General features: G+C 38.9%; 1 protein-coding gene across 5 annotated transcripts; it reads left to right on the top strand.

Moving 5' to 3' along the window:
- Positions 1 to 346: 346 nt before the first annotated feature.
- Positions 347 to 21,774, top strand: mag (myelin associated glycoprotein). 5 transcript variants are annotated; one of them, XM_016672338.1, is made up of 13 exons: positions 347 to 419; positions 9,118 to 9,220; positions 11,872 to 11,974; positions 13,300 to 13,375; positions 13,480 to 13,848; positions 13,929 to 14,225; positions 14,336 to 14,593; positions 15,563 to 15,823; positions 16,061 to 16,369; positions 18,783 to 18,882; positions 19,490 to 19,586; positions 19,851 to 19,904; positions 20,174 to 21,774. In XM_016672338.1, the coding sequence occupies exons 4-13, from the start codon at positions 13,330 to 13,332 to the stop codon at positions 20,330 to 20,332; spliced, it is 1,950 nt and encodes a 649-aa protein (XP_016527824.1). In that variant the 5' UTR covers positions 347 to 419; positions 9,118 to 9,220; positions 11,872 to 11,974; positions 13,300 to 13,329; the 3' UTR covers positions 20,333 to 21,774. The 5 variants fall into 5 exon arrangements, with proteins under 5 accessions (XP_016527824.1, XP_016527825.1, XP_016527827.1 ...); XM_016672337.1 differs by lacking the exon at positions 347 to 419 and adding an exon at positions 5,048 to 5,245 and having other exon boundaries at positions 9,120 to 9,220; XM_016672339.1 differs by lacking the exons at positions 347 to 419; positions 19,851 to 19,904 and adding an exon at positions 5,047 to 5,245.
- Positions 21,775 to 23,030: the final 1,256 nt, after the last annotated feature.

The raw sequence follows: 23,030 nt of genomic DNA on the forward strand, positions 1-23,030 counted from the left end.
GTTCCACGGTTTATTAAAATTAAAGTGAGAAATGCTTCTATCAGTCAACTCTGAAATCAAACATTGAACATTAACTAATGTGGGATGCCATCATCCACTCCTCATGCAATGTAAACTTTTGATCCTGTCTGTTTGCAAATGTCTGTCAACAAAAGTGCTGTGATGTAGCACACATTTCAGAATGGTCCTGACAATAAAAAATAAAAATTACTTGGTATCATGTAATTAGTCTTTGATTGAATAACTGTCGAATCTGCCTTTTCTCTGTAAAAAAAAAAAAATCAGGTTTATTTTGCCAAAGAGCCAATCTGCTGACACAGAGAGAGTGAAAGAGAGGGAGGAGGGAGAGCAGCAGAGTAAACAAATGTTGAAGGAGAGAGAAGGACTCTCACTGGCTTCTGATCAGATCAGCTGATAAGGTAAGAGATATCTCGCTCTATAGCTGGCAGATTTTATAATAATCTTATATTTTCCTTTTAGAAAAACAATCAAACCTGCTTTTGTCTTCTACTCTCACTCATGAATTCATGTTAACTGTAAAACTTTATCCTTTCAGCAGAACGTGTGGTGGTGATAATTTATTAGAAATATATGATGTTATGTTGTATCTCTGATCTATGAATTTCTTCACATATTGAAAACTTCACATGTACCTGCGTCTTCTGGGTTAGAGCTTAAAATAAAACATCAAAGTACATAATCTTGTATAATTTGTCATATGTTGCACATTGTATTACATATCTTTTGATTAAAATCATTTAGAATATTATCTAATTATAGGTTTTGACATTTTCTATCACCACAGCCACAACTTACATCATTTTTTTTGTTGGTATGCATCATAAAATTTAACTTATATCTGAGGATATGCTGATAGTTTCAATTAATCTCTACTAAAATGAAAAGAAAATGCAAAAACATTCTGTTGAGTCTGTCATCAAAAAGAATCTAAATCCAAGCAATGACAGTTGGAGTACAATGAGGGGATATAAACCAAGTAGGACAAATCTGATATGGTGAACCTTTGGGAGTAAAAACCCCTTTTAACCCGGGACAGCAGCATGTCACAGCTTAGGATCAAGTACCCTAAATGAGGTCAATAATCGTTCAATTTTCACTTGTGAGCCAAGTTTTCTCTCATGATTTGCGATTATATGCAGCTGGAACGTTTATTTATTAAACATCTTTTTTTATGTTTTATTCAGTCTCTCTTAGCCCAGCCCAGTTGAGGAAGGCTCTCCCCGACCAGAGTCGGACTGTTTTGCAAATGCAAATGGTGTTTAATATTTTTGAATTGACTTACAATGAAATGAGGTCATGCAATATTTTTTTTATATTAAAATAGGATTTCTGTTATGTATCATAGGAGGATATGTTAAGCATTTTGTCTAACTACTTGCAAAATGAAACAATGAGATATGAAGTATTAGCATTTTTCCAACTATTTATTCATTTGCAAATGGCAGCCAACCTCTGCCTCTGTTCAATAAAGTGGATAGGGTGGACAATGGATCCTTTCTCACTGTGCTATTCTGCTGCTCGTCTCTGTCCAGCACAATCCTTACAACCCCCATCAACACCCGCCCACACATTCTCCCCACAACCCCTTTGGCCCCCAAACCGCATCGTAAAGCTGTGAAAATGTGTTTTTTTGTGTGTATGTGTGCTTACACTGCTTTTATTTGGGTCTTTGTGATTAGACTTGATTGAAATAGTCTTTTTGAAGGCTTGATTGTTTTCAGTGTCTGTCAAATGACCAAGAAGGGATTCTGCCTGTTGTTGTTGTTCTGGCTGAAGATGATCTTTTATGAAGTTTACACCATGTGAGCTACAGCTCCCAATAAGTTAGTATTCTTGTTGATTCTAACACCTCTCAATCATCAAAAATGACACGGACTGGATTATGGAAAGTTTGACTTTTGCTGGACACAGGCATTTGGAAAAAACAAAACAAAACAAAAAAATCTAAGAATCGTTCAGTCATCATGGAAGTGTGTTTAGTCTTTGAGCAGGGATAAACTATTGAAATGACGTTCACTTGTGAGGTAACAGATGGAAAAATATAGAGAGGAGATAAGTTAGTGTCAAATATTGATGAATAATCATGCAAAAACATTCGAGCTTGTAGGTTAAAAACATCCCTCCTTGACAATCACTGATTGACTCAGGTAATTTGTTACTATATCAACATCACAAACCATTAGTTACACTTAAAAATAAACCTATAAATAAAATTAGGTAATTTGAGTTTCACTCCCGCAAGACCTTTTCCTAATTTATTGATGATCAGCATCGACTACTCTTGCATAAACTCACGCCCAGGTTGTGACTGATTAAAATTGCTAGAATTCATAAAGGTTACAACCAGCGGAGCAAGGTTGAACAAGGGACAAAGACAAACAAGCAAGAGCAGAGAAAAGGGGATTGTTTTGATTAAAAGACAATTATCTGTGTGCATCGACTTCCCAGTGTTGTGCGGTGTCAGGCTCGAGCTGAGCTGTTCTGTCCCAGAAGCCCTCTGGGGACAAAGGCTACTGTTTCAGGAGGAGGGACAGCGTTTGTTAGCTGGTCCTGGATTTTCATGTCATTGTCGCAGCACCATGCAAGTATGTAGACGGTGCTAATACCATGTAGGCTAATGTGTTTATTAATAGCATCACAACACAGCTTAGTTATTACTAGAAGGTAATGATTTGCACATCTTTTAAATTGGATTAACTAAAAATGTTAATTATTATATTATAAAGGCAATTATTACAAATATTTTTTCTGAAAAAAAGAAATCTGAATAAATTTGGTTAAGCGCTTAACAGAGCTTAAAAAGGCACAAGATATAAATCTTGCATGCGATTCAGATTTGTCTTTGGATTACCATATCTTCAGTTTGTCCTGCTCAGTGTGAGGATTAGCTTCAGGCAGAAAATAGAGTCATGTTTAAAAGCTGCTTCAGAGTGACACCAGTTGACTGTGTGAGCCATCTAATGGGAATGCAGGAGTGTTAAGTGCCTTTGTAGAGTCAGTAATAGAGAAGCTGTTCATACGCAACTCTTCATACGTCAGCTAGTACTGTCTGTGCAAAATAAAATGATTTTCATGAACAGTCAGCCTGTTCTTTAATTAGCCTTTTAGCATGTTTAAATGGACATTGTTAAAGTATCTTTTTTATTTAATGAAGATCACCAAACTTTAAAAAATTATTCCAAAATCTAGGCATTACGCAGGAAGCTTGTTCTTGTTCACACCCCATTCTATAAAACCCTAAAAGTGTCCATTCTCATGTCTTCGTCCAGTATGAACCTACATGTATCCCCATTCATCTCCCGATCAACTGACCAGCTGCTTCTAGAGTACATGCACAGCAGTGCCATGGTCCATTACATTAAATGGTGCCTTTAACTCATTGGGTGGGTCTTTTGAAGTTTGCCGAGACAGGACAATTTTAAAAGACTTCAACGTGGGACTTGTTTTTTTTTTTTTTTTTTTTTTTTGCTGAAGTGTTGGCTTTCCTGCATTAACCTGGTTTTTTTAAAAAACAAACTCTTGTGGCCAAGGCTCGGGCGTTCTGGTGTTTCCAGTGTAAGTTGTTTAAAAGATAATAATAAAGAGATTTTGTTTGTTTGTTTGGAAAAGTTACTTCTGATATGTTTCCCTATGCAAAAAGAAAAACATTCCCACAGCATGATGCCACAACCACTCAGTTTGATGATAGGGTTGGCTCGTGTGCAGTGTTAGTTTTCCCATAACATTTTGCATGTCAATCATAAAATTCAATTTTAGTTTCATCTGACTGTATTTCCCATGTTTGCTTGCCCTGTCTGTCAGCTTAAGTAGATGGCCATGTATTGGTGAATATGCAGCTAAAGGTTCTTGATCTTGATTTTTTTTTGTCAAAAAGCAGCTTAAAACTGTGCAACTTTAGGTTGTTTGTTCACTGATTCCCTCACAAACATCTGAGATTTTCACAGACACAAAATTACTCTAATTTTCTAATAAGGTGAGCTATGAAAACAGTTGTTATAGATTTGATTTTGCGGTATCTGAGTAAAAGGGGTTGTGGTGCCATATTTCAAAATTCTTTATAGATAAAATACCTGTGGGAATCCATAATGGCACAACATCAATGTGTGATTTTTTTTGTATTTTATTTTTTTGAAGACTTTTGAAACTATGCTTCATTTTTCTTCCACTCCATGTAAATGGATTACTCTGTTTTTCACATTAAACCCTAACGAACCGTTTGTTGTTGTCATGTGAAAAAGTACTCAAAGGTTCAAGTGATATAACTTTCATTGACATTTTAGAATTTGCAGGTATGATCAGTTTGTGGATTTTCAGAATACCTCTGTCGTGGTTTGGTTACTTGTAATTTTTGACTTGTATTAAAGAGTTACCATGAAAGTTATACAGTTTTTTTTTTTTAAATAATCCCTCAAAGATAATTGTTGTTTAGATTTTGCACACAAAAATGGTGTGAATAACTTTGTATCTTCAGCTACCTTCAGGCTAGTGCACATTGCTTTTTAACTTTTTGCTGTTCATTAAAAGGTAATGACTGAAGCCTTGCAGATAAGAAAACATCTAACAAACCACAGAGTTATTTTTGCTGGGATAAAACATGCACATATTTTACTTTGTTTTGTTTGTTTTTCTTGAGCTTCTGAAAGATAACACTGGGAGGGTTGTTATTTTAAAGGCAAAAATGATGATTCTGCTTGACTTTAAAGGACATTTGAAAAAATATGAAGAATTTTTCACTCCTTTGCCTTGTACTCCTCTTAAATTCCCTTATTTTCCCTTCATGACGTCCTCGATGGTTTGCAGAATAAAACACCATGCTGTCTATCGATCCTAAATGATCAAAAGTTATCAGTTTCATCCAGCTCAGACCAACCGGACAAGTGGAGTCGAAACGCCTTGAAATGCAAAGCCTCACCCATGTTGGGGAAAGTTGGAACAGTGTGGCTCTTTGTGGTCCCCCATGTATTTATGAATGGTTGAGCCTTTGGGCGAAGCTTCAGAACAATGCTGCTACACTGAAGGGCTGATTTTCATAAGAGAGGGGGGCTGATGTCGGTGCTGGTGGTGGGGAGGGCAGTTTATTCTCCACTATTGGGGCTTGGTACTGCGAGTGGCGAGAGGTTCTGCTGGTGTGACTGCTTACATGCTTGTGTCTGAGGAAAGATTGCTAGAACCACTCCTACAGGAGCTGCTAACATTTGGACTTTGGCCACAGTCACCTACACAGGTGAGGAGCAGCAGCTCTTTTAACTGACTTGCATTCAGATGTTATATTTTCCTGCAAGAAGGAAGCAAGACGAGACAAGCGCACTGCGTGTATTGTGCAAGCCTGTTTTCCTTTCCAATTTGTACTCCTTTGTTTATAAGATCAAACACCAACATTCATGATGGGAGTCTGCTCTTGTTTTTGCGTGAGCCCTCAGAACTGATGAGCTAGAGCTCAAAGTGAGTGAGTCACAGGTTAGATGGCATTGGATAATGAGTAAGTGTGCATGACTCTCTGTTCCTTCGTAAAGGCCTGGATGAGCGAACGTGCTTGTGGTGATGCGCAAGTGTAGTGTTCACACATGAGAGGGGGCGTTTGATGTTAGTCGGAGCTGCTAAAAGCCCAGCCAATTATTAGAGGACAGGATGTGGTGCCGGTGTTGTTAGCGCCCCGCAGATCTTTTATTGATCGAATGGATCTAATCAAATGCTAGGTAGAAAAGTTTGGCTTGGCATTTCTTGTCACTCTAGCAAAATTAAGCATTACATTATCCACAGTAGATTGTGATGTTAAGTTTAAAAATATATTTCCTCTTTACCAGAGCCAATACTGACCCTCTTTGACCAGTGTAAATTTGAGTGCAAGCATTTAAATGTTCAACCAACCCAGACGTGTGACGATGTAAAATGACCTCTCCCTGTTTGTAACAATTAGTTAAGTAGAAGGCCTTGGAAGGGGCTGCGTTTTATTTGTATATGGCGGCGAACAGGTGACAGCTCTGTTTCTCACCTCCTTTAGTTCAGAGCGGAAGGGAGGGCACTCTTATGAGAGTGGAGGCCTGTGGCTCACCATCTGCTCACCGGGATGGGGATTGCCAGACCTGCTTTGTTTGCCAGGTGGAAAAGAATACAAATAAATGCTGCTTGTGCTCCTGGTTTTGTTGTTTTGTTGGGGATCTGCCAACTAAAGCTCTCCTTGTTGATATGTGTTCCTGGAAAAAGACTCACAATTAAACCGATGGTGAGAGAGAAACATTTCAAGGTGGATTTTAAAATTTAAACTACTGTACAAGCTGAATAGAAAATGGGGTGAAAAGTGGTGGAACCCGCTGAAGATTTACAGGAGGAAGTGTCTGAAAATGTAAAAATGGTTAAATACCTAATACATTATAAAAACAAATTTAATACATAAAAGTCTAATCTTTCCTTTCTTTTGACAGTCTGTGTGACTGGACGCTGGCATATCTTCTTTTTAATGTTTATACCGTGTGTCTTTTAGTGTGTGTGTGTGCTCATCGCAGCTCAGCGCTCCATGTGTGGGAGGGGGAACGGCCATGTTTTAAGACCATCTGCTCCTCTCAGTATTTTGGTGGGAGCCTTAGCTTGTGGTGGATCAACGCGCGTCACAGGCAAGCAGCAAAGCGCAAGCTGTGAGCGAGCCTGTTCCGGAAAAAAAAAAAAAAAAAATTCCTCCAGTTTGTTCCCCTGCACAATGGGCAGTGTTCTGCAGACAAGGTTCCCATTCTTTCCCCTCCCTCCCTTCATCCAAGGAGCTGAGCCGCTGCTCTTGTGCACGGACTGCAGACGATATCAACAATGAAAAGGTTCTCCTTGGCACGGCCAGTTGTTTTCGTATGAGCAGCTTCAGTTGCATAGATGAATCATCAAAGGTGTCACGACCTGATTTATCTGGGCTGATTGCTTGGGTAGAACAAATATCCCAAAGGAATGATTTTGAACAAGCAATAACACCGAAGTTTGATGAGAGAAGGATCTCTTTCACGGCGCCATATAAATATTAGATAAAACTCTTTGTTTAAATTTATACCTACACCTTTATTTGTGAGAGAACCGAACTGATAATGCCTATGAAGTTTGATCTGATGGACAATGGCTTCATTCCCAGCAGGACAATAGTGCATGCTTAATTTACAACCAGTGCAGAGGGCGTGTGGAGGAAGGTCACATATCAATGTGCGCTACACCAAAGACTGAGCCAGCTTGCCTTATGCTGCATGCATGTGTAGGGGGTTATGGCATGCTGCATATTCAGTAGTCCACGTCTCAATGTAACATTCTTCACTTCAGCTCCTCTCCAGACTGTTTGCAGAAGGATTCCCTTGAGCTCATTCGATGCCATCATTCAGCCTGTGGTCTGAAGGCTTTTCAGCTCAAGTGACGCACTCCAGTTGCAACAAAGGCGTTGGAGAACCTTGCTCACTGGAGACACAGTTTAGCCTTGTTGCATTAGTATGTAAACTAGGTGGACCGCTCAGTGGATCCGTGCTTGTGTACCCCACCTCCACACATTCCTCGCCAGGGCAGATATCAGATCTACATGAGCCTGGAAAGACATAAAATCTTATTAAAATCTGCCCACAAACAGAAGCCGATAAAAACACTTTCTTGGCTCTAATTATAGAGTGTGTTCAGATGCAGTTGAAAAAAATAAAGTTAAAGATCAAAGTGTTTCAAAGTAATGTAAATTTGCAATTTACATAATCATATTTTTCACAAGTTCCTCCTACACTTCATATGTTGCTCTAATGACGCCTTATTCAAAGTGATATTGAGTCATCGCTGCTTCTCTCTTCATGCTAAAGCAGGAATAGCGCTGATGTTTTTTTTTCTTTTTCACAGTAAAATTACTGTTTAACCTCTTAGTCACAAGCTGCATCTGCAATAATAAAGCCTGTGAGGATAAAATATAATTAGAAGATTAAAATCTTGGACAGGGAGCCTATTAGATCAGATCACTGTTTCTAAGAAGCAGAATATTATGGACCTTTTTAAAAAAAGATATATCAAAAGTTTTAATTTCAAACTTATTTTTAAGTGCTTCTCTGGTTTCTTGAATGTTTAGTGATCATTTGATTCCACTTATGAAACTGGATCAGTTTCAAAATAAAGACCAGCCATGTAATCCTAGCGGATCAGAACAGTTCTTTATGTAATTTTAATAGATTGTGTCTCTCTATTTATTACAGTGCTGAGAAAAATTGCTTGCCCCTTACAGCATTTCTGTGTTTTGTGTCTCACTCAAATGTTCCAGATCATTAATCATCCAAAGACAACTTACCTAATTACAAATTTCAGTTTTCAAATTTCATTTATTCAGGGAGAGAAGTTAAGCAAACCGAAAACACTGAATTGACCACAGTGTTTTGTATTTTATAAGCTAAACCTGGTTACTGCCAGACCTATTGAACAGCTAAGGAAATGCAAGCTTCACTTGCCTAAGTTAAGGTTGGTGTTGCCTAATTTAAAGACAACGTTCATGATTCAGCAATAAAAAAACAGAATGAATAAAACTCTAAAAATTTAGAATGAAATTTTTAGAATGAAAAAACAGTGGATAGCTGTTTTTTCCCCTTTATGAATAAACTGCATTTTGTATTTACTCTGGTTGCCTGACTTTTTTTTATTTATTTGAAACATTTAAGCGTGACACAAAAGCAAAAACTGTAGAAATCTGAGGGATAAAATATTTCTTGAGTCTTAATGAGAATTTTATTTTTATTCTGCCTTGTATTTGCATTTTTTTTAAACAGTGTGTGTTATTATTCTTTATGCTTTCATGCATGTAACCAAAAGCCCTTGTCAAAGGTGCTGCATTTGTTAATACTTACCAGCTGTCCCCCTACAAATCAACTATTAAGATGAAGAATGAAGTTTAAGTCGCACCAGCCTCTGACTCAGACATCAAGGCATGGAGACATCGTAGGGAAACCATAAAACGGAGGGAAGGAATGCTGAGTGGGCCACTGACATCTCTATGACGGAGGACATACTTAAATCTGCCTACTTCCAGTCAGGCTCCATGTAGGCTCCTCATTCTTCTTGTGTCCAAGAAACACTGATATATTACCACTTTTTCTGTGTTCTTACACGCAGAGTCTGACATCTGGAAACCGGAGTGAGACCACAAAAACAACGTGAAGAAAAAAAAAAGAAGCCTTCAGGACCACGAGGCAGCAGGAGCCTGGTGCTGAGGCTGGTATGAGGCAAGTGTTTTCTGTGTGGGCCCTGTAAGCGTGCACACGTATGCAGGGTGCTCTGTGCCAGCCGTTTGTCTGCCCCATCAATGAGGCCGTTGTTGAGGTTGTTGGTGGTGTCACTGGCCATGCCTGGCTGCTCTGCCCTGTTTTCTCCTGCTGTTGCTGCTGCACAACCTCCTTCTCTCCAGATCATTCCCATGAAGCTCTCGGCCTTTTGTTGAGAGTGCAGATTTTTCCGGACTCTTGCCCCGGGCCTGAATGTCTCATAAAGCACCTCTTTGTCTGTGTCACCTTTGGAACACAATCAATTTTGTGAGATTTCATTTAACATCTACTTCATGCTAATACTGCTTCATATTTCTAAGTGTTGGAATAGTCATCAGCTAGAAAGGTCATCGTGTTAGCCTTAAGTGTGAGAATGCTCTGCTCAGAAATGGATTCTACTGCCCCCATGTGGCCAAAATGAACAAGCGTGCAGGTTTTAAAAGTCAAACTAGCATGAAACTGGTACTTCTTAGCAGTCAGACAAGCTTCATAACATGTTGAAATATCACCAGTTATGTGGCTATTTTTCTGGAGGTTTGGCTGCATGATGAGCAGCATGACGCATCCCTGGCCATGTCAAACAAACAGAAACGTTCCCTGCTGTCCATCAGCAAAGTTAATATTGGTCATGGATTCTCCGGGGGATGATGGGATGTGTTAATCACGAAGCTCTGAAGCACCATCCACTCCCAATCTCGCCATCTGCACACACCGGCTGCTGCAGCACAAAGCCAAAGTCCTCTGCTTGTTCTTTCACGTTTATTAATTTTTCATCCTTTTGTTGGTGTACATTTGGTTTTTTTGTTCCATTTTAAAACTGTTATAGATTTAGGTTTAATATTAGAAATGGAAACCCGTGAAACTGACAGTAGGAATTCAGAAACTCCCCTTTTTATGAATCATAAGATTTGTAAGAAAGATTTGAAGAAATCCACAGGATTTCAACTTCTTCTGGACACATCAGAGGTCAAGTGTTAGCTGTCAAGAAAAACAAGCGAAAACAACGTTTGGTCAAGCATTTAATGAAGGGATTTTTCAGCAAAAAAAATACTCCCTTTCCATCTATTAAAATAACATAAAAATATTTATTTTTGATCTCAGTTTTATATAACAAGTACCAACATACTGATTTTCAAGCAGCTGTGTAACAGGAACTCAGTTTGTCGTGATTTTTCATGAAATCTAAAACATTCTTGTGAAAATGACATAATTGCTTTAAAAAATTGATTTAACTAGACGATCACCTGAAGCTGGAAGTTCAATTGATTCTCATTACTTTCCATCAGATTGTCTAGACTCTAGTGCAAACAGCAAACTTGTAAGAGACTATAGTTAAATATCTTGGCGGCAGCTGCGCTGGTAATGACTTGCATAGAAATAAATCTTTCACACAAACAGCTCTACACAGCATTCTTTACTGAACATGTTGATAGTTTTTGCTGCTTTGTGGCCAGGTCTTTAAGGATATCAATTTGGAAACCCCACTGGTTTCTGGACTTGAAACTGTAGTGTGGCTAAGTTGAACTTGGTGTCATTCCCAAATTCAGATCTGGAATCCAGTATTATTTTATGTTAGTCCAGAAATCAGTGGGTTTCCTATTACTTACTTGCCTGCACAGTCAGAGAGTTGCCTTACATTGCTGCTGGCCAATCTGATTTGTAGATTTCTACTTGGCAGTCATGGCAAATGATGGTTTGCTATTTGGACTGCATTCGGCCACCTGTAGTTTTACAAATAAAACACTTACACTGCTTAGACCTAAAATCCACAACATATAAACAGTTGAAGACTACACAAAATTGATCAAAGATTCTTCAAAAACATACTTTTGATTTGTGAAACATTAAATTTGTGAAAACATTTCACTGTGATGCCAAATTTAGAGCAGCTGATCTCCAGATCGGTGACTTTTTTTCAGAATTTTTGCCTTTTTTACCTACTTATGTTTCCCAGAGCCTGTGTCCTTTTGCTGGAGTTATATTAGGGCACTGGGTCTGTGCAAAAGACATAAAATGCCCACAGTATGCTTTACTGTTGGTTTTTGTTTGGAAACATTGAAGTTATTCTAAGTTTTTAACGTGTTATTTTCACTTTGGTGGAAATTACAGCTTCTCAAAGACTCAGCAATTGATCAAATGTGATGTAAATCAACACTGGACAAAGTTACAATAAATATTTGATAGGCATTTTCAATTTGCTTTGCTTTTTTTTGCCATTTTGTCAGTATTGACTTTCTAATGTATCCAGTGAGACTTGCTTACACCCACGTTGTCATCAGTGTGTAGTGTTATAAGTCCCTCCCTCGCTCCTGATTTAATTCTAGCACAGCACAAATAGCATCAGTAATCTACTGATGACATGATGTGTGGTGACTGGTGTTTGGCTTCATGTCAGAACTCAACCAACAGTGAGGGTCATTCATCGTGAGGTCTTACGTATGGCCACCATAATGAGAGACTCCACTGAGGGGGCGCGAGCAGGTGCCCACTGACGCTGCGTTTGTAGGTCTTACTACTGCTCTGTGTCAGAGTGAGTGTGATGTAATCGCCAGATCATGGTGACGGGACTCGTAATGCTTCTTTTTTTTTTGTTTCTTTCTTGTAGAGAACAGGGCTGTCAAGCTGTCTGGGTGTGAGTAAACACCCTCTAGTGGAGCTGTCGATAAGCTGCAGTGACTCATTCTGTTGTGAACCATCAGCATTTCAAGGTAAAACCTCCCTCACTCTGCTAGTTACAAATCGGTGTCCCAACCCAAGGCACAAGAATGACTCCCAAAATATATGTTTTAAATTTTTATTTCCTCTCACAATTGAAGTTATGACCATGGCAGTCTGTCAGTGCAAGTTTTTTATTAATTTTAATTTTAATGAGTGGATTCAGAGTAAAGTAAGATTAATAAAAGTACCACTGAAGTAAGTTAAGCAGTCCTTTCATAAGGAGTAATCTGATGCTTAATAAAACTTAGAAAAATATATTAATACCATTTTACAAAATCTTAAAGATTTTCTCTAGAAATGTCATTGTTCCCTTCCTATACAGCGGCATGCCAGCCACTCTGTGAAATAATAATGAATTCTTTGTTTTTGTGTGGAATGTTGATACATGATGGTCTGATGAGAAGAAACAGATTTAGAATATTTTATCTGCTTTTCTCTGGCAACTAAAGTGGATTCCCAAAGTAAGTGCATAAATACAAGGTTTTTTGTGATGTGCAAATGGGACATCAACATTAAGACATGAAATTCTTTTCATGATTTGTAACCACTCTTGCTATGACTTTCGCTGAAGGATGTGAATGAGCAAATGTCAACACTGGGGTCAATAGTTGAGTTGACTTGAGTTGACTCAACAACTTTCTTGTTATAATGAACATTTCAGACAAAAAATTGGTATCGGCCAAAATCGGAATCGTCAGGTTAAGCTTAAAAGATCGGTAATCTCTGATTGGCCAGAAAACTGCAATCGGTGCACCCCTAGAATAAAGCATAAAATTGTATTTGTTTAAATAATGTAAAAAAAATGTTTTTTTGTCATGTGGACATTTCAGTTGTTAAATTATTATAAAATGACTTTTTCTCAAGTGTTTAGAAAAAGATGTTTCAAACATCAGCTGCCTTTAGAGCAGGCAAATTGGAGCATCATCATCATTTTGGTTATAGTCACACAAATGTTTTTGCCTCTACATCTCCATGTGCCAAAGTGTCAAAAGAGCAGAGGGATTCTTCACTGAAAGTACCCAAAACATGTTTGTTAAGAGTGCTTCACTCATTTTGACAGAAAGTGTTTTAGATACTTCACCACACTTTAGTCAAGGGTTGGCAAAATTTGACCAAAGCATGTTTTCCACATATTTAAGATAAAGGTTTTAGTTTATTCCATTAATAAAAACAAATAGACCAAACTGGTAAGTTGAAATCTTTTAATGTGTGTAAAATAGTCATTAGTTTATTTGATCAAATCCAAGCACACACATTATATAGACTTTTCCCCCTCCTGCTGTGCTGTAACTGAATGTGTGTTTGTTTCTTTTAGAAGTCTATGGTCCAGTGCTAAGCCAAGACAATGTGGTGTTTGGAGCTGCTCATACCTCTGCTGTTAATTATCAGTGGTAATACATTTCTGTGTTTTCATAATCAATCAAATCATGTGATTTTTCTTCTACTTTGAAATAATAAACATCAACTCTGACTCTGTTTCCCTCTACTTGTACAGATGCCAACTGTCAGTGGAATATTTGGTTACCTCGGGACATCTCAGCCATGACAAACTCCTGTGTGGTCATCCCATGCAGTTTCATGTACCCATCTGGAATCAGGCCCGCCCGGGGTGTTCATGGTATTTGGTACTTTGGCCAGCCCTATCCGCAACTGTTCCCCCCTGTGGTCTTTAAATCACTCACAGACGTTGTGCACGAGAGCTACAAGGGCCGCACCAAGCTTTTGGGTGACCTCAACCAGAGAAACTGCACACTGCTTATTGGCAATGTTGGCACAGAGCACTCAGGAAGATACTACTTCCGTGCGGACGTTGGTGGAGCCAACAAATATTCCTACCCAGACTATGCTGAGCTCAAAGTTTTAGGTGAGCCAACAACGAAGCAAATATTCTCATTGGTAACCCAGAAAAACTTAAACTGACGATGATTATGTTCTGTTCTGCAGATCAGCCCAACATTGACATACCAGAGGAGATTGTTAGCGACGAGAGCCTGGAGCTGACGTGCTACGCTCCTGATAACTGCCCAGACATGACCCCAGAGATCCAGTGGATGTACACCGACTACCTGCCTGATCCGGAGTTCAGCGCTGACTACACGGAGGAGAGCAATACAGCAGTAATCTCTAACACCCTCACCTTCACACCCAGACCCATGCACAATGGCCAGTTGCTGGGTTGCAGGGTCTACTTCCCCAACACCACACTGGTTTATGAGAGGCTCATCTCATTAGATGTCAAGTGTAAGTGCATTGAAACCTTTTGGAGTGATGCGTGGGCCTCCTGTTTGGATGTGGCATCTGAAAACATGAGTCCCAAGAAACAAAGACCAAATTTTTTCGTTACCTTTTAGATTCTCCACGATCAGTGTGGGTGAATGTATCCTCTGAAGTGATGGAGGGCAGCTCTGTGACACTGCACTGTGAAGTGGACAGCAACCCTTCTCCCCGTGTCGCCTGGCTGTTTGGAGACCAGGAGGTGCTATGGGACACGGCATCCAACATCTCTCTCTCCCTGGATGATGTGACGCCTGAAAATGAGGGGATTTACACCTGCGTTGGAGACAATGGTTATGGCATTATGAACACATCACTGTACCTCGCTGTGAAATGTAAGTCTGGGAAATGAGCTCCAGAGCACAATTGTTCTTTTCCCCTTCAATGTCTGCAAGGGATGTTTTCTAAAACACAGAAGAAGAAGAAAAAAAACAACAGTTTTTGGATGCTTGAAGTGAGGTTTGGTGCAAAAGTTATAAGAAGTTAGTATCTTACTGCATGTTCTGTTTTTCATATGTGTTTCAAAAAGTCAGACTACTGGTGATGCACCACTGCTTACCTCCATTTACCCTTTATGTTTTTGTGGAAATAGCTGGCCAACACACTGGTGATAATAATTTCAAGGTATTTAAATACCATTTACATAAAAGGAAGTTATGTTTTTGAGATTGTTTTAAAATGCTCTAGTCTGAGGTCCTTGTTTAATTACCATTACCTTTTGCCTCTAGGACCAAATAATTTGTACTAAGTAAATGTCTGAGGAGAGTTATTTAATACAAATGAGATATTATGATCTTACCGTCTTTGAACAGAGCCGCCCTTAATACAATTCTGAACTATTCCTTTAAAATACAGTCTTTTAAACTATTCTTTTAGTTACAAATTTTAAATTTCATTTTATTTCTGGGAATCAGCTTATTTCCCTACATTAGTAGTTTTAAAACTGAAAGTGAACTTTAGAACTTCAGCAAAGCTTTTGAGTAATTAGATCTTCTTTTCAAACAGATAAAGTGCATTTAGACAAGAGGATTTATGGATGTACTAAATACTTTTTGTGACTTGAGATTATCTGTTCTACTGAAATGTCTGAGATGTTTTGTTGTCATAGCCTTGATTTTCAGCTTTTCACTGTCTTATCAACCGCCTCATAACATGATAATAAACTATTGTCAGATTTAAATACATATTGTTACTGTCAGAACATTCTTGACAATCAGAATTTTTTTTTTTCAAAATCTGAGTAGCAAACATAAGAAGAAACTCAAATTCTGTTTTTTTTTTTGTTTTTGTTTTTTTTTTGATAGACCCTCCTCGTGAGCCTGTTGTGAACGACTCCATGACAGTAGTTCAGGGCTCCTCGCTGTCCCTGCACTGTAACACCATGGGCAGCCCGGCCCCGACCCTGACCTGGCTGAAGGACGGGGAGCTGGCAGGCTCCATAACTGCTGGCGAGCTCTCAGTGCTGGAGATCATGGATATCACGCCGCAGCAAACAGGACAGTATCGCTGCCTGGCAGAGAATGAGCATGGACGGGCCAGCGCTTCCCTCAATATCACTGTGGAATGTGAGTGCCTCAATGTCCTGGATTATTCTCATTGGCAAATTTATGGTAGTGTATTTATTTATAGAAATAGAATATTGTAATGGCGATTGTAGAAACTTTTAATTGTCTATATCGTTTCATCTAGCCTACAGTGATTAGATGGTGACTTTATTGACAACTCGTTTGATAGTGTTGAAATATTTCACAGGCATGTTCTGTTTATCAACTCCTAAATCTGTTTGTCCTTTTTTTTAACAGATGCCCCTGTGTTTCTGGAGGAGTCAAAGTGCACAGTGGTGAGGGAGGGTGTCCAGTGTGTTTGTGTGGCTGTGGGAAACCCCGAACCCACGATTGAGTTTTACCTCCCTGACCTCAACATCACCATCAACGAAACCGACGGTCGGTTCAACTTCTATACTCACACGGACGGTCACACATCCACTGCGATGATCAAACTACGGGAGAAAGGTGAGCGGGCTGACAACAACGGGCCGGCCGTGAACGTCCACTGCAGCATGTACAACATCTATGGGAGGGAGAGCGTGCTTTTGGAGCTCCAACAAGAAAGTGAGTTCAAAGAGTTCACCTTTGCTTCGACTGTTCCAGCACAGTTTCAAAAGTTTGATTTTAATGTGAAACATGAAATATGTTTTTTTTTGTTTTTGTTTGTTTTTTTTAACAGCAAAACCAAATGGTTAACGTGTTTTAAGCAACTAAAACTAAAACTGGTTAATTTGAACAGGGAAAAGTGGAAACATTAATTTGTACATTTTAGCAAAAACATTGTCAGTGTGCTGCCTTCCACTTATATAAGAGCTGGATTTCTAGTATAGTTGCATCTTGTATAGAGCCTGAGATTATGTGTTCGAACAAATGATAGATGTTCGACTTTTTCTAGGGGACATGACCTTTTTTCATTAGCCCTTCAGACCCCCTTTTGACAAAGTTCCTGTTTGTCTAAGGTCGACTGTGGAGTACAAGGTTCTTATAACAACAGGCACACCTTGGGACATGCTGAAGGAGATATGCTCTTAGGATTGCAGATGGTTTTTGAGTGATAACTGAAACCAGATGTTGCAGGCGTGCGTATTTTCTAGAATTTATAATTACGGATGGTATGCATAATTCTTTGGAGATTCCTTCTACAACTTGACTCTCAGATTCTCCCCAAAATAAATTTTCCCTGGAGCACTCTCACATTGGTACAAAGCTGATGAAACTACATTATTAATTAATTTCACAATTAATTAATAAGAGTACTCTAATTACATTAGAGTAGTAATGGCCAGCTACTCTACAGTTGGCCATTTCTTTAACACTTCCCTTTTTGGAGTCTTTGTACAATCACCCAGGCTAGTACCTCATTTGTCTGGTATTTTGTTTGTTGCAGGACATGAGCACAGCACATACATTGCAATGCACAATCCAACCTAGTGAAAGTTTCAAGATGGCTTTAATGATTCTAAAAATCTGGCCTAGTTATTCAGATCTAAGCGCCGGATTTGCATCGATTTCTTGGATCACTTAAAAAGTCTGCTGATGTTGGCCCTTCATTCCAACAAGCTCAGAGACTGTAATTAATCACACACACTCTGTTCTGCTCCAGTAAATTAAATCTGTATTGATCTACAAGAAAAATAAATCCCAAATAAAGCACTATTTCTCTTGCTTCAGTAACATAACACCTGCTGTTTTTAGGATGTGATACATCCCAATATACCCAAATCTATTGTATTCCAGTAATCTTCCTCCTGGGATTTTTCTGAAACATGCCTACACAGACTCATTCATACCTAAGGATCATTTACAGAGACCAGTTGACCAAGTAATGTTTTTGGACTGCGAGAGGGAGCCGCAGAATCTGCAGAGAAGATAAAGAGAATATGCAAACTACATGCAGAGAGCACCCAGGCTACGATTTGAACCCTGGACTTTCTGTCTGCAAAGCAACAGTGCTACTAACTGTGCAGTCTGGTTTCAAGTCATGGGTATGTTAAAGGAAGGTAGAACATGACAATCACCGACTCCGATAAAACATCGAGACTGGACCAATGAATCAAAAGAAAGAATGTCATAGACTGTGGACATTTTTAAAATGAAAATTACATGAGAATGAGTCAAAAATGAAGAAAATAGAAGGATCTATGCTGAAACAGTGATGGCCACAAGGGTCTACAATAAGATAGGAGGAAAACAGATTGGAGACATTGTTCCTGATATGAGATTTTATTATTATTAGGGCTGAGCTTGTCGGCCCTTTATATTTAGTTTAAAACTGGATTAAACCTAATTTAAACTCGGATAACATTGGAACTCTTTATCTTTCAATAAAGAAGTGATTTAGGCAAGCCTTCCATCACTTGCAGAAGTATTCCAGCAATAAAAGACCGTAAATGACCAGTATCTTTTTGAGAAGGTTTTCAACATGTTGATTGTAAATACATAAAGACATTTCCAGATTCAATGTTTAGGAAGTCCATAACTATTAACGAGGCTATGTCTAAAATACTTCTGCCCAGGTCCCCTTGAAAATGAGATCTAGATCTCAATGGGGTTTACCTGGTTAAATAAAGGAATAAAAAAAAAAAAGAGAAGTAGGAACAAATCATTGCAGCATATTTGCATTACTATTTTCACACTGAAAAGCAAAGAATTAAATTACCCTTTTGACTGACTAATCAGGCTACATTTGCTTAGGAAAAGCTTTTATGAGAAATATAGTTTGTACAATATTTGTCCATTTACTGTAGCGTGTCTAGATTATGATTGCTGATTGAACTCCCTTTCCACAGTCGAGCCAAAATGTATTCATACCCGATCGCAGATTTAGCATTCAACAAACTTATTGGCTGAATAAAAAAGAAATTGTCGTATTCAAATTAGCCCATGGGGTATGAATAATTTTGGGCTTAACACTACTTGTGTAATATTTGTGCAAATGTTGCTGTCAGTTTACAGTCCATCACCTTTGTGTTTTTAGAAAAGTACATGATGGCAGTTATAGTTGGCACCATTGGAGGAGTCGCAGTCATTGCCTTCATTATTGCAGCAGTCAGATATGTGGGCCAGAATAACAAGAAGTGAGTATAAACAACAAACTAATGGAGAAGACAATGTTAGACGGACGTTTTTGTTTTGCTTACTAAGAATTTTGTGAGATCCTTGGAAACACTTGAGCCTAGTCATCCATTCTAAAACACACGTATGCAGATTGTATTTGAGTGAATGTGGGATCGATGTGGACGTGAGAATCTTCTGTCTAAAAGCGATTTCAGTTCATTTGCTACAACAAAACTGAGATGAAATCTTTGCAAATTCACACTGGCTGCCTTGTGGAGGTAGTAAGCAAGCTGGACTAACCTTATATTTTGCAGGCATGATTCTCTGCTCTGACATTGCTTCCGTATCCTTGACCTGCTGTGCTAAATACAACCCAGGTAGCCCTCTTAACCAAGGTGCTTTAATTTAGTCCCAAAGCCTCATTCGACCCTCAAATTCGCAGGCTTTCTTCAGTAGAACAGCGATCTCAGCGACTAAACCCATCAAATAACCACGTCACTCACAGCCAGAGACGGCCTCCAGCATAACCTTAAACAGCTTGTTTTAAAATGGATGCCCAGGCTTGGCGTGTCGCCCAGCTTTACTGGCAGTTGAGACCGAGTCTGATTATGTGACTCCGTCCCCCAGAGAGAATGGCAACCCTAGGCAGGACGTGGTCCTGGAGAACCCAGCTTTGTACTACAGCGCAGTCAAGAAGGACAAACAAAATCTGAGGAAGAAAGTGGTGAGACATAACGATGTCAATAATTCAGATTATAAATACGGAGGGGTTGAACGACCATTCTCAGAATGTTTGGGGTTAACATTTTGTGTAATGAAAATAGTACTGAGACCCCATCTTGAGCTCTGAAAAGAGGTCATGAAGTAACCTCTCCCACTAGCAGTCTAATAACTCCAACAATGACCTTTCGAAACACTGTTTTTCTCCTGCTTTCATCGCTTCTCTGCGTTTTCTGTCTGTTTTTTCTCTCCCCTAACTCTTGCACAGCTTAAGACAGAGCTGTTGGGCTCAAAGTTTAACTCCATTCTAGAGGAGACTACGGTAAGGTTCCCAAACGAATCCCTATTAAGACACAAGCCACAGAGACAGATGCATCCCCCTTGCATATCAGCTTCTCTCTTCTGTTCACTTTAATTTGTTTCCGAAAATGCCTTCTGCATGGCTTCCTCATTTGTAACACAAACCGCAAGTTTAACACCAAACATCGTCAGTCCTATTGTCATTATGTCAACCAGTAACTCCTAACTGATTTCTGTTCATGCCTTGGATCTTGGATAGTTGGTGGTGGTGAATGCTCATTCTGTCTGCAGGGAGAAGACGGGGATTACCAACCTGTGGGCTCTGTGGCAGGACTGGAGAGGCAAGAGCTGAATTACGCTTCTCTGGAGTTTATTGGCGCCAGGCCCAGGGAGGGGGCATCCGGGAGGGGAGATGACGGCAGCAACTACACAGAAATCAAAGCCAAATGAATCGCGATCCTTCCCTGATCCCTCGGCTACGCGAGACGCAGTGGCAGCCACGAGTCACATACATCCTCAACAAAAACTTTTATTAACTCCTTCACTGGATTTCTCTCTGATTATGGTGACTCACTGTTTCATTTTTTTTCCCTGATGTATAATTTATAATGTACAATTCCCTGACAGTGGCCCTTTCTTTATGCAATATCCTTTTTATACGCCACTCAAAACTGCCAGTTTTCCAGAATGGAGCCGGACTCACAGGACGAAATCACACATTATTTTAATTGCAAGATTCGATTGTCGCACATTGTTTCTACATCATTTCATTTTTTTTTTTTGTATTCTTGTAGTTATCAGTGTCTCATCTGTCTCATTATTTGATCTGTCTGACCACTGTCACTGCGTCTGCTGCCGGTCGAAGCATCAGGGCAAGGAGTTACTGTGTTTTTCTTCAGTTTTCTGAACAGAGATTAAATCCTCTCTTTTCTGGTTCTGGTTCATTACATCTTAAGCACATAAATGTATCGAGGCACAACAGAGTTATACACCTTGGCATCTTGCCTCATCATTACTGTATTTGATATGTTGTGGAACTCAGTAGACAGAAAACAGAAAGGTGTCACTTACATTTGACAGCAATTTCAAAGATTAAGTGACATGCCACCCACTTACAAAAACTGCCACAATTCATTTCAAGCATTTTCCCTTAATTTATATCAATTTTCGCTTATTGTGGCAAGTGCAAAACGTCTATTTTCTTCTCCAATTTTTTTTTTCTCACACATTCTAGAAAATACAAACCTAAAGCACAACATATAAGTGTGTGTGGGGCCAAAGTGTTATCTCCTCTAGACAATGTGTGTGTCTGTATGCGTGTGTGTTGAAATTGTGCCGAAAGATCAGATGTCTGTGACCTGTGGGGTATGTGTTAACTTCCCACAGAAATGGATTCCTCTTTCCCACAGGACTGCATCAAACTTATGAATGAAAAAAGTAACGCCAACTCGTCAACTGGTTGTGCTGCTCAAATAAATTTGATGAACCTGTCATGTGATATTAAAGCACACTAATAGTCTAACTTGATAATGATGTCTTATAATAAATAAAAATTGATGTATATTTATGAAGAAGATGATGGCAGTGTGTTTACAACATATTTTGCATTAGTGTTTCACCAGTTTGACACATTTAAAAGCAGTCTTGCTACACATTTCGAGAGCCAGTCTGGATAAACACTGTCTTAATATAGGCTTCAAAATATTAAGCAATATTGAACTTAACTAGTCAAATCAGAAAATCCAGAAGAAAACTGCCTGCTTAATTTCACTGATTTCAAATTAAAATCAATTAGCTTAAAAAAATTATTAAAACCTCAGTTTTATTAAACTCCCCTAATGTAGAATAAATGTAGGGTTGCGATAGTTGCTAGGCACTCTTCTCATTGGATACTGTGACTTTGAAAATCAGCCAGAGTAAATGCCAGGATTGAATGCTGTGGGCTTGCATGAACAGGGAGAGTTCCTTGTATGCACACAAATTTGCCGTAGCAATATATCACGTAGAAATGTGGTGGCATTCATCCAGCTGGGTTGGTGTGTACCTGCATGGCTTCGTTATCTCAAGCTGTCTTGTCATGTCAAGGCTATATCCTAACCACACTCACCAGGCAGGCAGGATTCCTATCATATTATCGAAATACTCTGCAATGTCAGTTTTCTGCTTCAGGTTCCCCCACTGCTCTGGCTTTAACTAAAAGAATCTCACCGACCACCTTTAGCAAACAATCCTGTTGTCCTTCTCCATAAATACCACTCCAGAATATAACCTACTCTACACAGAAGCTGGTTTATTCTGAGCTCCTTAAATGACACACCTCCAAATTACACCTACATCTGGCCATGCTGCATAGGTTCTGATAGACAACACATGTTTTGGATTCTCTTGGCATGATTTTTTTTCTCTGTAATTTTCATGCAGTACAGACAGCATTTAACAGCTGCTACGTGATTCCAAATGAAGCCTTACTAGTTGTAAATTTCCAAAGGAAGCTGACTCTTTACTTTCTCTGTAACACCTCAAAGTAATGGATGGACAATTATTAAATAGTACTATGGTTTTATCCAAAGTATCACAAAAATATAGAGTGAAGAATCATTATGCAAGATTCCTGTTTGAAATATTCTGACCTATTTGGATGTTTGTCAAAGAAATAATCACACACAAAAAAAGTAATTGCTAATACATGGTCTGATATCAAGAGAGAGCAGAATCTGCGTGGTAAGAATGGCACAACTATTAGAACATGTTTTTAAAGTTGTGTTTATTACAGCATGCAAACATTGTCAGCTTTGACCTATTCTAATTAACTCTGCCTTTTATTAAGACAGTGTTCTTGTTATTTTAATGGAGGGTTCCAGATATGCTGGCTTGCAGTCTTACAATGCCTCTTATTTTTATTTATTTATTTTTTTTCACTCAAGTATTAAATACACCTAATTCTTTGTCATGGTGTGTTGTACAGTTAAATTGTCCAATACTTTGTGGTCATTATTATTATTGTCATTGCATATTTTTTTTTCTACAGTTCTGATATTCTGACACAATAATTCAAATCAGTAGCTGCAAACTCTCTGCAAATTATCAGAGAGATTGCAAAGGTATGACAGTTTTATTATTATATGGTTTGCTCTGTTTTATTTTAAGC

Source organism: Poecilia formosa, unplaced genomic scaffold, assembly GCF_000485575.1.
Source record: "Poecilia formosa unplaced genomic scaffold, Poecilia_formosa-5.1.2 Scaffold59, whole genome shotgun sequence".
Taxonomy (NCBI): domain Eukaryota; kingdom Metazoa; phylum Chordata; class Actinopteri; order Cyprinodontiformes; family Poeciliidae; genus Poecilia; species Poecilia formosa.

Excerpts from the sequence above, each read along its gene's own strand:
- mag (XM_016672338.1), top strand. The coding sequence starts at position 13,330 with ATGTGGTGTTTGGAGCTGCTCATACCTCTGCTGTTAATTATCAGTG. Across the intron at positions 13,376-13,479 it reads TCTGCTGTTAATTATCAGTG|ATGCCAACTGTCAGTGGAAT; the intron begins GTAATACATTTC and ends CTACTTGTACAG. Across the intron at positions 14,594-15,562 it reads ACTGTACCTCGCTGTGAAAT|ACCCTCCTCGTGAGCCTGTT; the intron begins GTAAGTCTGGGA and ends TTTTTTTGATAG.